This window comes from Oncorhynchus kisutch, linkage group LG18, assembly GCF_002021735.2.
Source record: "Oncorhynchus kisutch isolate 150728-3 linkage group LG18, Okis_V2, whole genome shotgun sequence".
NCBI lineage: Eukaryota > Metazoa > Chordata > Actinopteri > Salmoniformes > Salmonidae > Oncorhynchus > Oncorhynchus kisutch.
Genome location: NC_034191.2, coordinates 74,512,768 through 74,535,373, shown reverse-complemented (window position 1 = coordinate 74,535,373; position 22,606 = coordinate 74,512,768). Strand labels below are relative to the sequence as shown.

The window sequence follows — 22,606 nt, the reverse complement described above, 5'->3', positions numbered from 1 at the left end:
TTTTCAACCGTTCGCTGCCCGCACCCGCCTGCCCGACTAGCATCACTACCCTGGACGGTTCTGACCTAGAATATGTGGACAACTACAAATACCTAGGTGTCTGGCTAGACTGTAAACTCTCCTTCCAGACTCATATTAAACATCTCCAATCCAATATCAAATCTAGAATCGACTTTCTTTTTCGCAACAAAGCTTCCTTCACACACGCCGCCAAACTTACCCTAGTAAAACTGACTATCCTACCAATCCTCGACTTCGGCAATGTCATCTACGAAATAGCTTCCAATACTCTACTCAGCAAACTGGATGCAGTCTATCACAGTGCCATCCGTTTTTTCACCAAATCCCCTTATACCACCCACCACTGCGACCTGTATGCTCCAGTACGCTGGCCCTTGCTACATATTCGTCAACAGACCCACTGGCTCCAGGTCATCTATAAGTCTATGCTAGGTAAAGCTCCGCCTTATCTCAGCTCACTGGTCACGATAACAACACCCACCCGTAGCACGCGCTCCAGCAGATATATCTCACTGGTCATCCCCAAAGCCAACTCCTCCTTTGGCCGCCTTTCCTTCCAGTTCTCCGCTGCCAGTGCCTGGAACTAATTGCAAAAATCGCTGGAGCTGGAGACTTGTGTTTCCCTCGCTAACTTTAAACATCTGTACATAGTCCATCTGTAAATAGCCCACCCAATATACCTACCTCATCCCCATATTGTTTTTATTTATTTTTCTGCTTTTTTTCACACCAGTATCTCTACTTGCACATCATCATCTGCTCATTTATCACTCCAGTGTTAATCTGCTAAATTGTAATTACTTCGCTTCTATGGCCTATTTATTGCCTACCTCCTCACGCCATTTGTACACACTGTATATAGACTGTCTTTTTTTCTATTGTGTTATTGACTGTACGCTTGTTTATTCCATGTGCAACTCTGCGTTGTTGTTTGTGTCGCACTGCTTTGCTTTATCTTGGCCACATCGCAGTTGTAAATGAGAACTTGTTCTCAAATAGCCTACCTGGTTAAATAAAGGTGAAATAAAATATATATATATGGTTTCCAGTTTGAATAAAGTCCACTGAAGTTCCTTGACGGCTGGCTTGTTATCCGCTTGCAGGGGGATATACACGGCTGTGACGATAACTGAGGGGATAATACGGTGGGCATTTGATTGTTAGGAATTCTAGGTCAGGTGAACAAAAGGGCTTGAGTTCTTGTATGTTGTTCCAATTACACCATGAGTCGTTAATCATGAAACATACACCCCTTTCTTCTTACCAGACATACTCTGTTTCATGGAGACATGGCTAGCTGGGGACATGCTGTCAGAGTCCGTACAGCCAACAGGATTTTCCGTGCATCGCGCTGACAGGAATAAACATAACGTAATACAATACATTCATCAGATATGTTACATATTCATCTCATAATATTGAAGGCAGTGTGATGTCACAGCTGCTTATCTTTAGACATATAGCCAGTAGGCACCCAAACTAGGCCTATCTGAAGTATGAATATGACCAATCAAATCGTCAGGTAGCCTATTGTTCTGGCAGACATGAGTCAGTAGTAGATTGCTAAACTGTGTTTTATATGGATGATAAACGTTGCCAGGAAAGACTGGAAGAAAGGAATCTTCTGGTCACTAATCTGGATATGCGCGTCCACCTTTGCGCCCTAAACACATTTATACAAAAACATTAAAAACATTCTGGGGGAAGTTATACCACCACCGAATGGGCACTTTGGAGACTGGAAGGACAAAAAAAAGGCATGTGTTCTGCACAGGTAGAGCCCTATCTGTGCACGTGCCTGCCACCCTGTGTGATTTAAAAGTACATTTTTCTATGATCCTTCATGATTTGCAAAACTTTCATTATTTGCAGAAGATTCTGTAAATCTAGATTAATTTAACCCTGATGCCGATTTTGAAATAAGTAATTGAACAACTAAAATTCAAAGCTTAGTGTATAATTTTGGGAACTCTAGTGGTTCAGTTGGCCAGAAGTGGGAAGGTTGAGTTATGGAAGGGTTAAAATATTTATTATTCATAAATTCTTTGTGGAGCAGTAATTGATATTTCTGATGTGCTTTTTTTTTATATCCACTGGGTTGCATAATTCAACTCCCGTAATTAACATTTTATGTTTACTAAAATTCTATATCTGTGCCCTGCAGCTGCTAGAAAGGAAAATAGTTCATCTGATCAATGTGCTATTTTAACCCACACAGTTGTTTGTATCATTCAACTTTATTATTCCTTGACGACTCCATGTTAATTAATGATGCTGGCATGCCAAATTTGCAACACTTTACTGTCTGTCTCCTTTCCTTTCTGTTAAGGGCTAGCAAGACGCTAGAGAGCAATACCACACCCTGACTGTGGTATACTATAACATCAGATAGAATTATCATACCAAAGCAAAGCCAAACTCTACGTCCTTCTCCATGACTGTCAGTTTAACTTAAGTCCTTTCTTTACTTGTTAAGCCTCAGTGTTCTCAAAAGCCAACGGCTTATGATAAATAAGTTAACTTATTATAAATAAGGTAACTTATGATACATAAGGTAACTTATGATACATAAGATAACTTATGATACATAAGATAACTTATGATACATCTGATTTACATGTTTGTTCACAATAAGCCATGCCTGTAGTCACATTCCACAACATGCTATATACTTTGGACCGATTTCTGTCTCTGACAAGATATTCAAGCAGGCTTTCCAGCATTCTCTCACTGCAGAATAGAGACGTTTTGATTTGACCAAAACAAACTAAGATTAGCCCCAAAGAACATTAAGTGCTGTTCATTTCTTGATTGTTTCAGCTTCTAGATGTAACTCAAACCCCGTCTTGTGTATATCCCCACTATATGTATTTCAGTTCAAGGAGTAATAGTTAATGGGGTGTCTACATCGTAGGTGGTGAAGTGCAAACTCTGCCTGACTTGGAGCTTGACGAGGAAGCAATGGAGCGTGGAAGTGTGCTGCTCTGCACCCACAAACACAGACATGGCCTCCCTTCCTCTCTCTGCCCGTATCCTACCCAGCTACAATCATTATGGTCACTTAAACCTACAGCAGATATTATGAGAGTAATCATTTGCAGTGTTTGCAGCTCAGTAAGGAAAATAAACGGGGTGTGGACATTTTGGGGCAGCATGGGGTGTCGTGTGTTGGCAGTGGCTCCAGTCACGACTCCTACTCCAAACAGTCAGGCTTGTCATGAAGACCCAGCTGATTGAAGCTGCTGCCCCAGTTGAGCCGTGTGCTGGCTGCCAATAGGAGGTCACCCGCCGGGGGGAAGTGTTAATGTACACCTAATCCCAATAACACTGCCAGAGACAGGGCTCACCAGCCACACAGATCCAGAACCCTAACACACTAGTAGCATTTCAACTGGTGACGTCACTCATTCTGAGACCTTGAAGTAGTTGTTTCCCTTGTCCCGCAAGGGCAGTGGCTTTTGTGGAGCAATAGGAAACGATGCTTCGAGGGAGGCCGTTGTTGATGTGTTCAGAGGGCCTCTGGTTGAAGCCCAGGTTGGAGCAAGGGGAGCAACGAATGCAACACTGTTACACACGCGCACACAGACACACAAATTAAGTGTACAGAGCACACTTCTGACAAAACAGAATTCAAGTTTTCTTTTTCAATGTTGGAAACTAGCATACGGAACAACTCTCTGCAAAATGTGTCCTTCCCGTTTGGTAAACAGTGACGAACATAACACGCAGCACCAATGGGCACGTGGGGGGAGGGTTCTTGAATTGTAACATCCAATCAAAATTCTGCAGACCTCCAAGGGAGGCGTGAAAGCGACGTGATTTTGGAGGCATACCTGTACATAAACGCCTCCGGTGTTAAATCACTGTTGAAAACTCCTAAATATTCTGCTCTCAGCAATGCAAATCAATGCAAATCAATGCAAATCAGAACCTTGTTGCTTCAAGTGATATTAATGAATGGACTTTGTTATTGTAATGGTGTACACTAACTTGAAACAAGTCTGCCTGCAAACCCATGCACTGGGCCAACCCTTTAAGTGGCTGGCTGGCTGGCTGGCTGGCTGGCTGGCAGGCAGGCTGGCTGGCTGGCTGGCTGGCAGGCAGGCAGGCGTACACAGCTGCTTCTGTTGAACTATAATTCCAGACATTTTCAGTCTTCTGCCGATGAGGATCATGTTTGAAGAAGTGTCATAACGCATTTGATTGTCACACAGGGGAAAGGATGCAGATGTGGGACACGGGTCCTCTTTATTTAGTGTACCAGTATAATGTATAGCTGCGTATATATTGTTCATACTGAAATACAGTAGAAACAGGTGTGCGGTTACTATATGTTATACTATTTAATCCATGACTCACTTAATAATGCCAAGTAGTGTAAACTGGGATATCTCTCTACTCTCGCTGAATCTCCCTCCATATATTTTGTAATTTGCATATATTTACCTCCATATATTCTGTAGTATTGGCCAATGTTGTGTGCTGAATTACTGTGTTAAGGTAGTGGACCTGGCAGGGTATTTAGTTGGTGTGGAACATATGTTTATAATACATTGGAGTGGGGGGGGCTTATATTCCTGTTACACATTTGTGCAAGTGTTTAATGGAAATGTGTTGTTTGCGTATCCCAACTCCTCCTGAGACACCCACAGGGAATGGGTTCGCGGCTCGGGTCAGCATTGTCCAGCACCCCTGGAGCAATTGGGGATACCTGCCTTGCTCAAGGGCAAAGCAACAGAGATTTCACCTTGTAGGCTCTGGGATTCAAACCAGCAACCTTTCGGTAACTGGCCCAATGCTCTAACCTCGAGGCTCTTTACATTCCGGAGGTTGTATTTACAAACATGTTAGAGAAAAATGCTGAAAATTATTTACAAAAAATAAATTGTAAATTGTACTTGGCGGAGGAGTATTTCTGTCTGTAATAAAGCCCTTTTGTGGGGAAAAACTCATTCTGATTGGCTGGACCTGGCTCCCCAGTGGGTGTCCTCCCAGGTCCACCCATGGCTGCTCCCCTGCCCTGTCATGTGAAATCTATAGATTAGGGCCTAATGAATTTATTTCAATTGACTGATTTCCTTATATTACCGTAAATATTTGAAATTGTTGCATTCATATTTTTGCTCAGTATACGTTTTAGTCATTTAACTGATGCTCTTATCCAGAGCAACTTACAGGAGTTAAATGCTTTGCTCAGGGGCACATCGACCGATTTTTCCCCAAGCCGGCTCGGGGATTCAAACCAGCGACCTTTACTGTTACTGGTCCAATGCTCTTAACCTCTAGGCTATCTGTCGCCCTGTTACCTGTCATGTAGCTCTCCCTGAATGAATGAGGAGATCGAAGATTGCAGCCCCAAGGGACCAGCCCTAAGAGGGCATGAGTTTGAATCACACTTTAGCTAGCTTTCCATCCAATTGGCAACAGATTTTCATGCAAATAGTCTCAAATCTGCATAAAGAAAATATGCACATTTTAAAAACTAAAGTTCAATATGTTTCCACTCTACTGATTGTTTTGTCAAAATCGTTGTGTTAAATAGCAGATGTGCCACTCTGGTCTTGGTGCCTGTGCTCTAGCCAACAGCTTGCAGCTAGGTAGGCTAGTCTACATGATGACATTATAATGGATAAAAGCAAGAATAATTGAATTTGTCAAACGGGAGCCAAGCATCGATCATCATGTCATTCAGAATCATACCATCTACATTTATTGGAAAAGAGCATCAAGCTCATCACTGTGCACTTTTACCACCCTGTGAAGTTCATCAGAAGTTATTTCATCTGTAGCCTAATAAACTGCATGGTTTCCCAAATCGTAGGTGGGAGGACCACACACCATTTCATCACGTGACTCCAAGTTTACTTCGATATGATGGTTATTATGTCAATATTTGCACTTAAACACATTTCCACCACCATTATTTTGCATAATACATTTTACAGACACAAAAATAAAAATAAAATGATCTGTTGGTATTTATAAAATTGTACCGAATCTTCCTGTTTCTGTCATGCCCTGATCTGTTTCACCTGTTCCTGTGATTGTCTCCACCCCTACAGGTGTCACTTATTTTCCCCAGTGTATTTATCCCTGTGTTTCCTGTCTCTGTGCCAGTTCGTCTTGTATGTTTAAGTCAAGTCAACCAGTGTGTTTTTCCCGTACGCCTTTTGCTATTCTCCTTTTTCTAGTCCTCCCGGTTTTGACCCATGCCTGTTTTCTGGACTCTGTATCCACCTGCCTTGACCACGAGCCTGTCTGCCACTCTGTACCCGCCTGCCTGACCATTCTGCCTGCCCTGACCACGAGTCTGTCTGCCACTCTGTACCCGCCTGCCTGACCATTCTGCCTGGCTTGACCACGAGCCTGTCTGCCACTCTGTACCTCCTGGACTCTGTACCCTCCTGCCTGACCATTCTGCCTGCCTTGACCACGAGCCTGTCTGCCACTCTGTACCCGCCTGCCTGACCATTCTGCCTGCCCTGACCGAGTCTGTCTGCCACTCTGTACCCTCCTGCCTGACCATTCTGCCTGCCTTGACCACGAGCCTGTCTGCTACTCTGTACCTCCTGGACTCTGTACCCTCCTGCCTGACCATTCTGCCTGCCTTGACCACAAGCCTGTCTGCCACTCTGTACCCGCCTGGACTCTGATCTGGTTTTGACCTTTTTGCCTGTCTTCGACCATTCTCTTGCCTACCCCTTTGGATTAATAAACACTCCAACCATCTGCATCTGGGTCTCTCTCGCCTTGTGTCATGATAGTTTCCATCACAGCTGTCGTGAATTTTTATTTATAAGGTATGACATAAAACCTGTGGATGGAAACAGGGTTTGTGATATAAAGTCTTTAAAAAAGCAGTGGAAAAGGTGGAAAAGTCTAAATGTTGAATCAAATTATATTTGAACTTGCTCTACTGGCTGGTCTTTCAGTGGGTCGAAATTTGAGACAAAATATCCACAGGAAATTATTATTTCCCCAACTTATTAGAAATATCTGTTTCTAACACCTGCCACATGCACAAAACCATAAACACCTGCAAGACTTGGGTCAGTATGCATGCATTGAGTGCATGTACTTCCTTCTTCGGGGTGGCAGGGTAGCCTAGGGGTTAGAGCGTTGGACTAGTAACCGAAAGGTTGCAAGTTTGAATCCCTGAGCTGTCTGTCATTCTGTCTGTCATTCTGTCTGTCATTCTGCCCCTGAACAGGCAGTTAACCCAATGTTCCTAGGCTCTCATTGAAAATAAGAATTTGTTCTTAACTGACTTGCCTGGTTAAATAAAATGTAAATAAATTGTGCGTGTGCCTTTGTTCACGAGAAAACAAATCTTGTTTTCCACACAGAGGTGGGTTTAATAATACTTTCCTATGGATATTTTGTCTCAAAATTCGACCCACTGAATTTTATTCAACATTCGTGACAGACAAGCGAAGTTATCTGGGGTTTTTTCTAAGTAAATGTGTGGGGTTATGCTGACATCATCGCCACTATTGGAACTAGGCCTCCCTGTGAGTCACGGTCTCTTGTAGCGTCTGAACCTTTCAACCTGCAGTGTAAGCATTTTCAAATAGAATAAAGTGTAATTGTACTGGTTTGGTATTTGGCCTATTAACATGGTGGTGTTAGTCACATGATGGTCATTTGAATAATTCTGTAAATACTACTTGACATGACTTAATTCTGAAGTAAGTGCAGGCAATGTTTAATAAAGGCCCAATCCTTAATTTGAAAAACAACTTGGTGGTAAATGTCACAGGGGTTGCAACTTTAAACTGATGCGTCCCACTGGACTGAATTGGATCAATGGGGAGTGTTCCACTCAGGAAAAGCAAACAATGCTGTTTTAATGGCAAACAAAGGGATGAAGCAGAAGAGAGAAGAGATGAGTACAAGTACATTCTGAAACCTTAAAACTGTGAAATATAACCTATTAAAAATAGGAACAAATGCCATTGTGCTGTTTCCAGGGAAATACACAAAGGAAAAAAGTGTGTCCATTGTTGTGCATAAAAATATAATAGTAATTTTGAATCTATGCTTTGTGTGTATTTCTGGGTTGTGAGTGATGGAGTCTTTATTTTACCATTAAGCAGGCTACCAACCTCTGTCACATGCAATCATTCATAGAGCTCCTAAGAAAACGACTCAAGTCCATCATTGTTCAGAGGAGTGAACCATTTTGTTTGAAAGCCTGAAGAAATATGCTGCAAACATAATTAGTTTTGGCTGAATGCGCCGACGGACTCACAGGACTATTTAACACAAGCGCCATACATTACATTTTTCATAAACTTTGCGCCGGGTGAAGATTGAGCTGCATATATGTTTTCCCAGATAGACTAATGGACAGATTGATACTCAGGCTAAAATGCTTGACTTAAATGGCATCAGCAACGGTTTATCTTAATGCAATCTGGACGTTTAGATGTCGTTTTGCTCAGTTTTGGCATTCCGACAGAGATCTGCCAAGTTTTCTCCAGTGCCAAACGCCTGTTGTCAAACACTGTTGGAATGTTGAGTGCAGTGCAGGCATCTATCAAACACTGTATGTCAAAAACGTTGATGTTTATACATAGCCGCAGGAAGTAGGGGTGCTGAGGGTGCTGCAGCACCCCCTGACAAAATCGGAATCTAAAAAAATATCTGAATAAAATATCAAATAAAAGTAATGCATGGGCATTTACAACTCCTGTATTGGTGAACCGATATAGCCGTCGCAGCACCCCCACCCCAACCATCTTCCTGCTGCTATGGCCTTACAGAGCTATCCCTTCCCTCCACTCCCATCGACACTGTTCTTTACATAGCTATCCCTTCCCTCCACCCCCATCGACACTGTTCTTTACAGAGCTATCTCTTCCCTCCACTCCCATCGACACTGTTCTTTACAGAGCTATCCCTTCCCTCCACTCCCATCGACACTGTTCTTTACAGAGCTATCTCTTCCCTCCACTCCCATCAACACTGCTCTTTACAGAGCTATCCCTTCCCTTCCTTCCACTCCCATCGACACTGTTCTTTACAGAGCTATCCCTTCCCTCCACTCCCATCGACACTGTTCTTTACAGAGCTATCCCTTCCCTCCACTCCCATCGACACTGTTCTTTACAGAGCTATCCCTTCCCTCCACTCCCATCGACACTGTTCTTTACAGAGCTATCCCTTCCCTCCACTCCCATCGACACTGTTCTTTACAGAGCTATCCCTTCCCTCCACCCCCATCGACACTGTTCTTTACAGAGCTATCCCTTCCCTTCCCTCCACTCCCACCGACACTGTTCTTTACAGAGCTATCTCTTCCCTCCACTCCCATCGACACTGTTCTTTACAGAGCTATCTCTTCCCTCCACTCCCATCGACACTGTTCTTTACAGAGCTATCCCTTCCCTCCACTCCCATCGACACTGTTCACACCACTCTCCAAAGCTGCAATCACAACTGTTAGAGACACAGAACTTCTTCGTCCCTTTAATTTGAACCTTTGGTGCTGCTGTTCTGTTTTATTTTGGTTCCTTCTAACGGTGTTATGTCACAGATGGTTTCTGATTTATCCATGGTGTTACGTCACAGATGGGTTCTGATTTATCCATGGTGTTACGTCACAGATGGGTTCTGATTTATCCATGGTGTTACGTCACAGATGGGTTCTGATTCATCCATGGTGTTACGTCACAGATGGGTTCTGATTCATCCATGGTGTTATGTCACAGATGGGTTCTGATTTATCCATGGTGTTACGTCACAGATGGGTTCTGATTTATCCATGGTGTTATGTCACAGATGGGTTCTGATTTATCCATGGTGTTATGTCACAGATGGGTTCTGATTTATCCATGGTGTTATGTCACAGATGGGTTCTGATTCATCCATGGTGTTATGTCACAGATGGGTTCTGATTTATCCATGGTGTTACGTCACAGATGGGTTCTGATTTATCCATGGTGTTACGTCACAGATGGGTTCTGATTCATCCATGGTGTTACGTCACAGATGGGTTCTGATTTATCCATGGTGTTACGTCACAGATGGGTTCTGATTTATCCATGGTGTTATGTCACAGATGGGTTCTGATTCATCCATGGTGTTATGTCACAGATGGGTTCTGATTTATCCATGGTGTTACGTCACAGATGGGTTCTGATTTATCCATGGTGTTATGTCACAGATGGGTTCTGATTTATCCATGGTGTTATGTCACAGATGGGTTCTGATTTATCCATGGTGTTATGTCACAGATGGGTTCTGATTTATCCATGGTGTTATGTCACAGATGGGTTCTGATCCGATGTGTTACTTGCTGCCTTGTTGTTTTGCAGCTTGTCTGTTCCGGTACAATGGGTTCTCTTTTGTCTACCTCATCTACCTCCTGCTCATCCCACTGTTCCCAGAACCCACCAAAACGACAATGCAAGGTAAGAAATGTTTCCTCCATGATGAATTCCAGTGAACTTATTTAGTCAGGGTTGTTTCTTTCAGTGGATGTGTTCTTACTGTACAGCTCTCTTCCATCAGTTGTAGGGGCCACATATGTTTTGGTATGAGGATGTGGAGATAACAGTTATCTGTCTGAGCGTCAACTAACACATACAGCACTTTTAGAGACTCTTAACTGGTAATTCCTTGAGCAAACAAATCAAATCAAACCAAACAATCCATTTTAAAGAGCCAGAGGTTAAATAGCCTACATTATCAGGGTTTATGGATGGCCTCGGCCTAAACCTAGGATTTACAACACTCAGTGACAGAATGATTTCAGACTCCTCGGCGTCTGTGTCAGAGGAGACAGGGATGAGAAATGATGGTGCTGTGATTTGACATTGCAACACACACACACACACACACACACACCATATATGTCCTTAAAATACAGAGGAAACATTGTCCTGTACGGTTTTCCTTCATGTGCACCTCAATCTTCACCATCTCAGTTTGAATATGGCTTTCATTGTACACTGTAAGCCTTCCGTTAAATATAAGATACATCTCCTCTTAACACTACCTCCCAAAATGTGTGACAGCCAGGCAGGGATAACACCACTCAGGAAAAGGGAGGGAGGACAGAGTGAGATGAAAGAATGCAGCTTCTGCCTGTCTACACAGAGACACATGCACTCCTACTTCACTTTCCCCTTAAGTGTCAGCTGGCCACAAGTTCAACTCTCTCCCCCTCCCTCTGTCTCTCTGTCTCTCTGTCTCTCTCTCTGTCTCTCTCTGTCTCTCTGTATCTGTCTCTCAATTCAATTCAATTGACTTTATTGGCATGGCAAGTTCATTATTACTTACATTGTCAAAGTAAACATATCGAAAAATAAAAATATATATTTATATATAAAATATATATATATTTATATATAAATAAATGGTGGGACCAACAGCAATAATAATAGTAGTAGTGGACATGGGTTTACCATTAACAACAACTACAACAACAAGATTAATGAGAATAACAATACATTAAAGCCATGGTAGTAGACCAGTGTCAACATGACTGAGAAGACACATGACCTGGTAGTAGATCAGTGTCAACATGACTGAGAAGACACATGACATGGTAGTAGACCAGTGTCAACATGACTGAGAAGACACATGACCTGGTAGTAGACCAGTGTCAACATGACTGAGAAGACACATGACATGGTAGTAGACCAGTGTCAACATGACTGAGAAGACACATGACCTGGTAGTAGACCAGTGTCAACATGACTGAGAAGACACATGACATGGTAGTGGACCAGTGTCAACATGACTGAGAAGACACATGACATGGTAGTAGACCAGTGTCAACATGACTGAGAAGACACATGACATGGTAGTGGACCAGTGTCAACATGACTGAGAAGACACATGACACGGTATTGGACCAGTGTCAAATTGACTGAGAAGACACATGACATGGTAGTGGACCAGTGTCAAATTGACTGAGAAGACACATGACATGGTATGAAAGACAAAACAAAACAAGATGGAATCATTAGCGACATTACTTTGCACTTTTCACTGGCTGTCCCTCAGGTTGTGGCAGGAGGACACATATTTGGCTGCAAGAACTGCACATTTTGGCTTTTCAGCCTATAAATATTAGATTTTTTCTCCATCTTTTATAGTTTCAAATTCTTTGTATTTAATTATAATTTTGGGAAATAAATATTCTCTTAGGTCTGAGTATTTGTCACAGTGTAATAGGAAATGCAGCTCTGTCTCTACCTCTCCCCTGGAGCAGAGTGAGGACAGCCTGTCCTCTCTGGGCAGCCAGGTTTGTCTGTGACGACCGGTCTCTATAGCCAGACTGTGCTCACTGAGTCTGTACCTAGTCAATGTTTTCCTCAGTTTTCTATCAGTCACAGTGGTCAGATAGTCTGCCACCATGTACTGTCTGTTTAGAGCCAAATAGCATTGAAGTTTACTTAGATTTTTTTGCGGTGTCTTTCCGATACGTGATATATTTTTCTTTTTGTTTTGTGATGATTTGGTTGGGCTGTCCTGAGGCTCTATGGCGTTGGTTTGGGTTGGTGAACTGAGCCTCAGAACCAGCTGGCTGAGGGGACTCTTCTCTTTTTTCATCTCTTGACATTGTAGAGCTATGTGATGGAAGGTTTTGGGGTCACTAGTTTTTAGATGGTTGTAAAATTTGATGGCTATTTTTTCTATTCGAATGAGGAGGGGGTTTTTGGCCCAATTCTGCTCTACATGCGTTATTTGGAGTTTTCCTTTGCACTTGCAATACAGTCTTGCAAAACTCTGCATGCAGTATTTCGATTGGATGTTTGTCCCATTTGGTAAATGGAGATTGGCCCCCATATTTCCCTGCCATATAGAGCAATTGGTTCTATAACTGATAGAAACATTTTGAGCCAGATTCTAATTGAAATTTAGATTTTGATGTTCCTTTTAATGGCATAGAATGCTCTTCTTGCTTTGTCTCTCAGCTCATTCACAGCCATGTGAAAGCTACCTGTGTTGCTGATATTTAGTCCTAGATATGTGTAATTTTTCGTGTGTTCCAATAGAACTGTGTCCAAATAGAATTTATATTTGTCATCCTTATTTCCGGACCTTTTTTGGAATATCATTATATTTGTTTTTTTTAGGTTAACGGTCAGAGCCCAGGTCTGACAGAACCTGTGGTTAACGGTCAGAGCCCAGGTCTGACAGAACCTGTGGTTAACGGTCAGAGCCCAGGTCTGACAGAACCTGTGAAGATGATCTAGGTGCTGCTGTAACCCCTCTTTAGTGGGAGACAGCAGCACCAGGTCATCTGCGTACAGAAGATACCTGATTTCAGTGTTGTGTAGGGTGATACCAGGTGCTGCCGATTCTTCTAAAGTTTTTGCCAATTCATTAATGTAGATGTTAAATATTAGTCTCTCTCTCTCTCTCTCTGTCTCTCTCTCTCTCTCTCTCTCTCTCTCTCTCTCTCTCCCCCCTCCCTCATTAGCCCGTGAAAGCTCATCCTAAAATCTCATACATCCTCTGGCTACTATCAGTGTCTCTGGCTACTATCAGTGTCTCTGGCTACTATCAGTACCTCTGGCTACTATCATTACCTCTGGCTACTATCAGTGTCTCTGGCTACTATCAGTACCTCTGGCTACTATCAGTGTCTCTGGCTACTATCAGTACCTCTGGCTACTATCAGTACCTCTGGCTACTATCAGTGTCTCTGGCTACTATCAGTACATCTGGCTACTATCAGTACCTCTGGCTACTGTCAGTTTCTCTGGCTACTATCAGTACCTCTGGCTACTATCAGTACCTCTGGCTACTGTCAGTGTCTCTGGCTACTATCAGTACCTCTGGCTACTATCAGTACCTCTGGCTACTGTCAGTACCTCTGGCTACTGTCAGTACCTCTGGCTACTATCAGTACCTCTGGCTACTGTCAGTACCTCTGGCTACTGTCAGTACCTCTGGCTACTATCAGTGTCTCTGGCTACTTACTACCAGTGCTGGAACACACTACGTCAGTACACACTAAATCTAACTGGTTCCCTTGTGTTTCTATAGAGTGGTGAGTGTATAGTGAGGTATTAGCAGTGTTGTGTATGAATATAGTCCCCTAATGTGAATTGTGTAAACACCCCTTCCTATCCTGTCCCCCCATTGGCCAAACTTATTTCAGTGTTTAATAACCCAGCCGTTATCTGGTGAGAAATACGTTTTTAGTCACTCCATCTGGTATTCTGGATTTACTACATACTTTTTGAAAATGTATTTAAATGAATGATATATAGCCATTGATTCTTGATGAATATAACTTATAAATGCCTCATGAGCTTAGTTCAACTGTCATACCTAATCATAACCCAAAATATAAACTTGTTCTACTCCAATATTTGTCAACAAAAGTAAATATTGAAAAAACACTATATAGCCTCAAAACATGATTAAAACTATAATGTTGATGTCATTGATGGTCAGTCCTTGCATCCATAGCTCTCTCTATGAATTTTAGAGTAGTTACATTTCTCCAGCCCCATCTCTTGGCTTTTTACCAAAACAGGGGTGGGTAGAATTCCAGACGTGTCAGAGCATGCAACACGTGCCTGTCAGTCATGTGTCTCTTGTTTCAGGAGATTCTCTTGCCTTGGGGTGACAAGGCTCGGCACTAAAATCTAAAGTTATCCCCCCAAATAAAGTAGTCCACCAAAACGTTGGGGGGGGGGGGGGGGTCTCAGCCGGAAAATCTTGACCCAATATCTGCCCAATGACGCCGGTGCATCACAAAGACAGGTTCTTGCTCTATATTTACTCACCAAAAACAATTTTCTGACATCTATTGAGGTGACGACATGACACTCATTCCACCTCGACACCTCCAGGGAAATTAAATGACCATTTGAATGGCGTTACAGTTTTGTGGTTCCCATTTATTTATTTTTTGATGATGAAGCAGCTGAGGCAGCCAAATGGACAGAGACAAAAAACTGTGATAGAACAAGATCATATGCCGGTGATGGACAATCAAGAAGGGATAGAGGTCAGGGTTCAAAAGAAAAGACTTCTCTGGTCTTCTAGCAGCTGGCTGCGGAGTGGTGGACAGATTGAGACATCTTTCCTCTCCTTGTTATTCTCCTGCAGCTGTTTCTCTCCATCACAACTCCAGTGTAAGGCTTCAGTCTCATCTCCACTCTCCTGGAAAAAAATGGACATCAATTAGTTATTTTCCTCAAGTCCTATTATAAACCAAAATGTTTTCTGATTTTACCCAGCTTTTTCTAATAGTGACCGTCCATATGTCATCCTCCGCGACACCTGCTGAGGCCTTTGTGGTCAAGCAGCTAATTAAAGGTAATGTTTAGTCAAATTCAATAGGGCTCTATCCAATCATACCCGCATTCCGGCATTCACGCAGTTGATGTTATTCCCACAGTCAAATCCAAACTGTGAGGAAGACAGCAAACATTACTATTGAAGACACACAAACAGTAAGTCCAACTTGTGCAGTGGTATAACTGTTTGGAGAAGTCAGTCATGGGCTGATGCACTTTATCAACCAACCAAAACCTTGATGTAAACAACCCAGGCCTCGCTAATTGACACAAAAGCCGTTTCCCCTGATGACTTGGGTTCTATATAAGTTTCCTCCGAGGAATCTCTGTAATACAATACAACACCACAATCCCAGCAAACTCCAGTACCCCACTACTCCGAGCCATCCTGAAAGGACGGTAATACAAACAGACGTAATCTGTCCTTGGAGAGGGGGACGCAGGAGACAAGAGGGCTTCCTGAGGAAACAGAGCTCAATGGAGAGGTCGTCACCAGGGCACCCCAGGCCCACACCTCCCTAAACCCCTCTGTCTCTTTTCCCCAGGAAGCCGATGAGTCACCAGCACTGTTCACACAATGCGCTGCCTATCTGCCTGCCATCCCACCTTCCCCCTCTCTCTCTTTGAATCCTGCCTCAATACAATCTGTCAACCAGGACCCTCTGTGTCCCTCTGTTAAGGCAAACTGACAGTGAGGCTTTGACTCATTGGATATTATATCATGTGGATTGTATTTGAACTTTTATTGATGTTTCATAACGTTTGATGGCCCAGTGCAGTCAAAATGTGATTTTCCTGTGTTTTATATATATTTCCACTCTATGAGGTTGTGAAATTGTAAAAATGATGATAATTCCCTTTTAGTGTAAGAGCTGTTTGAAAAGAACACCTGAAATCTTAGCTTGTTGTGGGGCATGGCCTTTTGGCCTGCCTGGTGACATTAGTTAATATACCAATAAGAAAGAGAGTTCCAAAGCTCTCTGTCAATAACAGCAGGTTTTCAGTTCCCACCTCCACTCAGGCTACTCCCAGACAGTCCTACTCCCAGACAGTCCTACTCCCAGACAGTCCTACTCCCAGACAGTCCTACTCCCAGACAGTCCTACTCCCAGACAATCCTACTCCCAGACAGTCCTACTCCCAGACAGTCCTACTCCCAGACAGTCCTACTCCCAGACAGTCCTACTCCCAGACAGTCCTACTCCCAGACAGTCCTACTCCCAGACAGTCCTAGCAAAGTTTTTGCTTGAAATTGCTCTTTGCTAAGAAGCTATTTTTGTACATTTTTGACCGTTTTAATTGGAAACAATCACAGTAAGGTACTTAATTGTTACTCAGAAATGATTTGATATTGAGATAAAAATGGCTGCATTGGACCTTTACATTTTTGGACCGGTTGTTTGGAATAGAAATTGGATCAATTGCTTGTTCAGCACTGAATTTAATAACAATAGTGCAAAATGTTAAGGGAGGCTGAAGAATGCAAGTTTCTGTATCACTGTCTGTTGACCAGTCAACTAGCTCTTTCTTTTGAGGTTGCATTCCAAGTGTAATACTGAATGCTGGCTTGGGCCGGCTCCTTGAACACTTCTTTGTTCATTGACAATATTCTTTGGCAGCCGATGAGGTCATGTCCCACACACAAACACACACACACACACACACACACACACACACACACACACACACACACACACACACACACACACACACACACACACACACACACACACACACACTTACGAGCGCACGCACACACATGTACACACACACACGCGCACGAGCATGCACAATATTTTCTGACACATCAGAAAGTATAATTAGAGACTGGTTCACAATTTGTTTCCTTGATGGATTAAACATTTGTTAGCTTTTTTGTTAGCTGTAGCATTTGCTACATTTGCTACAGCTAACTCAAATTAAATCAAACTTTGTCATATGCGCCAAATACAACCATGAAATGCAAGCCCTTAACCAAATGCAGTTCAAGAAGAGTTAAGAAAATATTTACTAAATAAACTTAAGTAAAAAATTATAAAAAGTAACACAATAAAATAACAATAACGAGGCTATATACAGGGGGTACCAATACCGAGTCAATGTGTGGGGGTACAGGTTAGTTGAGGGAATTTGTACATGCATAGATAATATACAGCGAGTAGCAGCAGTGGGGGGTTTCAATGTAAATAGTCTGGGTGGCCATTTGATTAATTGTTCAGTCTTATGGGTTGGGGATAGAAGCTGATAAGGAGCCTTTTGGTCCAAGACTTGGCGCTCCGGTACCGCTTGCCGTGCGGGAGCAGAGAGAACAGCCTATGACTTGAGTGGCTGGAGTTTTTGACCATTTTTGGAGCTTTCCTCTGACACAGCCTACTATATAGGTGCTGGATGGCAGGAAGCTTGGCCCTAGTGATGTACTAGGCTGTATGCACTACCCTCTGTAGCGCCTTTCGGTCAGATGCCGAGCATTTGCCATACCAGGTGGTAATGCAAACGGTCAGAATGATCTCGATCGTGCAGCTGTATAACTTTTTTAGGATCTGGGGACCCATGCCAAATCTTTTCAGTCTCCTGAGGGGGAAAAGGTGTTGTCATGCCCTCTTCACGTCTGTCTTTGTGTGTTTGGACCATGATAGTTTGTTGGTGATGTGGACACCAAGGAACTTGAAACTCTCGACCAGCTTCAATACGGACCACGTAGTCATGAGTGAACAGGGAGTACATGAGAGGACTAAGCACGCACCCCTGAGGGGCCCCAGTGTTGAGGATCAGCATGGGAGACATGTTGTTGTCTACCCTTACCACCTGGTGGCAGCCCATCAGGAAGTCCAGGATCCAGTTGCAGAGCGAGGTGTTTATTCCCAGGGTCCTTGGCTTAGTAATGTGCCTTTTGGGGACTATGGTGTTTGTCGTGACGTTGTATTAGTTAATGTGATGACTGTTGTTCATCGAATGATTAAAAGTTTCTAATTGCGCGATTAACTGAATCAAGCAATTATTAACTCATTAACCTGGGGCACCATGGGAAAACTAGTTTTTATTGAGTTTCTATTTCCCAAATGAAGTCAAAGAATATCAGAATATCGATTTTACAACAGCCGCTAATTAACCAGTTACCTCTACAATCTCGTTCTGAACGTCGTATAATCCGTAAATCTGCACGGACCTGGGTCTCACCAATGAGTTATTACCACACCAATCTTAGTTGAACATTTATTTAATAGAAAGCTAAAATGATGACAAGAGATACACATAGAAAAAAAAAACACATTATAGGCTATTGATTAGAACTTAGTATAACGGGCCAACACACTATAGCGTGTTACCCAAAATAGGGATTTCAAAGAGAGAGAGGAAAAAGAAAGTACACGAGAGAAATATACATTTGGGGGAATTTGTCAGCTATGCTATTCTAACCCTAGCCTTGCCCCAAACTGCCGCTCTTATGGGTCAGAATATAATGATATAATTACGTGGGGAAGACCTCCGAGGATTCTCTGCGTAGACCGTTCAGGCTGCTCGATGACGCACTTCTCCGGCGCACCTTTCTCATCGTCCTCCCGATGTCAGTGTCCTTTTGGCTTAGTCTGTTTCCTCACCCTTGCTCTGGAAGGGGTCTTCTGAGGACAGACAGCTCGGTAGCTCAGAGCTCACAGCATTGGAATGAAACAGTGTAGATACCACGATTCGATGGGAGATGGAGGCTAGGTGGTTCGACTTGAATTCACCCGCTTAGACACAGCTACTCATCCGTAGCTTGGGTAGAAAAAGATTTCTTTGTCTTCAAACTTGCGTTGTGTTTTGGGTTCGTTGACTTTTTAGACCTTGGGTCACATAGTCTTCTCTGTAAATTCTTTACACACAGGTTTTATACCCTCGTGTCAGAAGTGGGTGTAACCGCCTTTAGGGCAATTCTCTGGGCGTACCAAATTAAGAGCAAGGTCTAGGTTTTTCTCAAATCCAATTTTAGACAACTAACATAACATTTCATCTTTACCAAAACATTCCCTTTGATTTGGACATTTTCCACACAACGTATAATGTATAAACATCAAACATATACTAGGAAAACTCTTCACGTTACGATGTTTTCGTAATAACGTCATCTATTAACCTTTAATAACAAAACAAAAATGACACACATTTTCATATTCCATCTATCGTCATGACCACCATTGTGGCTGACGGAAACCATTGTTCCCTTTATAAATAAAGTCCCTTTATTTCATGTTTAATGTTCGGAGGCTGGTTCTCCATAGTAACAGGACAAAGGAATTTGTCTGTGGACTGAGATTTACCAGGGGCGTGAGGAGTCATAAAACCTGCCACATCTTCAGACCCCTAGATCTCTCCTCCTCTGTTGGGGTTGAGAGATAATCTGTAGGGTTGTGGTCTCCTGTAACTGGACCTGATCAGGACAGTCATGACATGTTGAACACTGAGCTGTAGTCAATTAATAACAGCATTCTCACATAGGTGTTCCTTTTGTCCTGTTGGGAAAGGACAGTGTGTAGTACGATTGAGATTGCTTCATCTGGGGATCTATTGGGGCGGTATGCAAATTGGAGTGGATCTTAGGGATGAGGTTGTTGATGTGAGCCGAATACCAGCCTTTCAAAGCACTCCATGGCTACTGATGTGAGTGCTACGTGGCAGGTTACCTTCACTTCCTTAGGCACAGGGACTATGTTGGTCTGCTTGAAACATGTAGGTATTACAGACTCAGTCAGGTAGAGGGTGAACATTTCAGTGAAGACACTTGCCAGTTGGTCCACGCATGCTTTGAGTACACGTCCTGGTAATCCATCTGGACCGCGGCTTTGTGAATGATAACACTCTCAGTAGCTGATGTGAACAAGACCTTTGAAGAGGTCAACACACAATCGCCCGGAACAGCTGATGCTCACTTTTATTCTTCAGTGTTGCTTGCCTCGAAGCGAACACAAAAGGCATTTAGCTCATCTGGTAGGCTCGAGTCACTGGGCAGCTCGCAGCTGTGTTTCCCTTATTAGTCCGTAATAGTTTTCAAGCCCTGCCACATCCGACGAGCGTCAAAGCCAGTGTAGTAGGATTCAATCTTAATCCTGTATTGATGCTTTGCCTGTTTGATGGTTCGTCTGAGGGCATAGCAGGATTTCTTATAAGCGTCCAGATTAGTGTCCCGCTCCTTGAAAGCGGCAGCTCTAGACTTTTGCTTGGTGTGGATGTTGCCTGTAATCCATGGCTTCTGGTTGGGAAATGTGGGGACGACGTCGTCGATACACTTATTGATGAAGCCGATGACTGAGATGGTATACTCCTCAATGCCATTACCTAGTAATATCACTGCACTCCTTTCCTCAGCATTCTAGGCCTAGTAGTATCACTCCACTCCTTTCCTCAGCATTCTAGGCCTAGTAGCATCACTCCACTCCTTTCCTCAGCATTCTAGGCCTAGTAGCATCACTCCACTCCTTTCCTCAGCATTCTAGGCATAGTAGTATCACTCCACTCCTTTCCTCAGCTTTCTAGGCCTAGTAATATCACTCCACCCCTTTCCTCAGCATTCTAGGCCTAGTAGTAATCACTCCACTTTAATCTAAATGCACAATTATACCTAATATGTATTTTCTTCACACCACAGTCTAATATGTCTTGGGACTTGCACACAAAGAATTCTCTCCAGGCTGGTTTAGACCTGTATTCATTCCTCGGGCAGCTTAAAGGGGATGTGGCATGTGAAGGTAACTGTGGCCTGGTAGCACAATTTAGATTTCTTGCTAGGCTGTAATTAAAGGGTAAGTGCTTTCCACTAGATTACTCCAGATGAAACAGATTACACATCGAGCGGGTATGTAACATAGTATTAACACAAAGCTCAATTTAACTTGGAAAAGTAAAGGGACAAACAGGTGGTATATATGGCAGTATGTATTTACAGTATCCTGGTTTAGAAAGTAGGATTGCAATGTTTTAATGTTATAGTTTTCAACAACAAAATGTCAACAACTTAGATTTTTTTTTTTTCAACATGCATTTTGAGTCATTTTACATTTACAATGTGTCCAGTGCAGGCGGGAGGGATTGTTAATTGCGCTACCGAACTGCCCCTAATCAAAACGAAACAAAACGGCCTAAACCCAGCCGTCAGAAAACACAGAAAATTTTACTTTTTTCAATGTGTCAATCACTCTCGAGTCATCTGGGACCCACGAGCTAAGCCCAAGGGACTACTAGGGGGGCACTTGAACATTCGTAGTGTCATTCCAAAAAGTGATCAAATTCAACATCTACTCACAGACTCCAACCTTGACTTTCTCTGCCTCTCAGAGACATGGCTCCATAAACACTCTCCATGTGCTGCTTTGGTTGTGCCTGGCTACAATGTTTTCAGGAGAGACAGGATTGAGGGAAGAGGAGGGGGTGTGATGATTTACATTAAAGAACATATCCGATGTAAACAAATTGAGTGGTCATGTGATAATGAACTAGAATGTATCGGCCTGAACGTTACACTGTCTCCCCAAATGTCTTTTACCCTCATTGGAATGTATAGGCCACCTTCCACCAAAAGTGTGTTTTTTGATCAGTTTAATACCATGCTTAGGGAATGTGATTTTGGGAAAGAGGTCATCTTAATGGGAGATTTTAACATTAATTATGAAGACAAGTGTTGTAGGAAAACCCTCAAACGGATCACTAATACCTTTGACCTTACACAGCTAGTTAAAGGGCCAACCAGGGTGACTTGTTGCTCTAAAACACAGATTGATTTGGTGTTCAGTAATAAACCAGAGAGAGTGACTAAATCATTCAATATGGTTACTGGGCTGTCTGATCATAATCTGACACTTATAGCCAGAAAGCTGTCTAAGACCAGGTTTAACCTCTCTACTGTTAGAAAGCCGGATCAACTCAGAATACCTAAGAGTGAATTAAATAATTTTGAAAAAGCAATTAAGGGAATAAACTGGAATGATCTCTTGTCCTATACAGACGTGGAAGCTGATAGTCAGGTTTTTCTATCCACAATCCAGACTACAATAAATGGCTTCCTAAAGAAAATCAAATCCAAACCTGGCCAAAAGAGCACTCTTCCTTGGCTAAATGGAGAAATCTGGAAATTGATGAAAGAACGAGATTATGCTCTAAAAATAGCCCTAAAATCTAAATTAGAGCATGACAGACGTAGGTTTAAAGGCAAACTTTTTTATTAACATAATTGGTGAAGCAAAGGGAAATTCTAAATTGATATGGGAGAATCTAAAAAAGTTAACAGGGAAAGACCATAGTAACACTGCAAAAAGACTAGAAATCATGGTGAATAACAATCT

General features: G+C 42.7%; 1 protein-coding gene across 1 annotated transcript in view; it reads left to right on the top strand.

Annotated features, from left to right (window-relative positions):
- The window catches only part of LOC109909631 (piezo-type mechanosensitive ion channel component 2), a 188,537-nt gene that overhangs the window by 15,523 nt on the left and 150,408 nt on the right, over positions 1 to 22,606 (top strand). Inside the window, exon 2 of the mRNA XM_031795307.1 lies at positions 10,341 to 10,436. Coding sequence (XP_031651167.1) covers positions 10,341 to 10,436 — 96 coding nt within the window. The remainder of the gene's footprint in view (positions 1 to 10,340; positions 10,437 to 22,606) is intronic.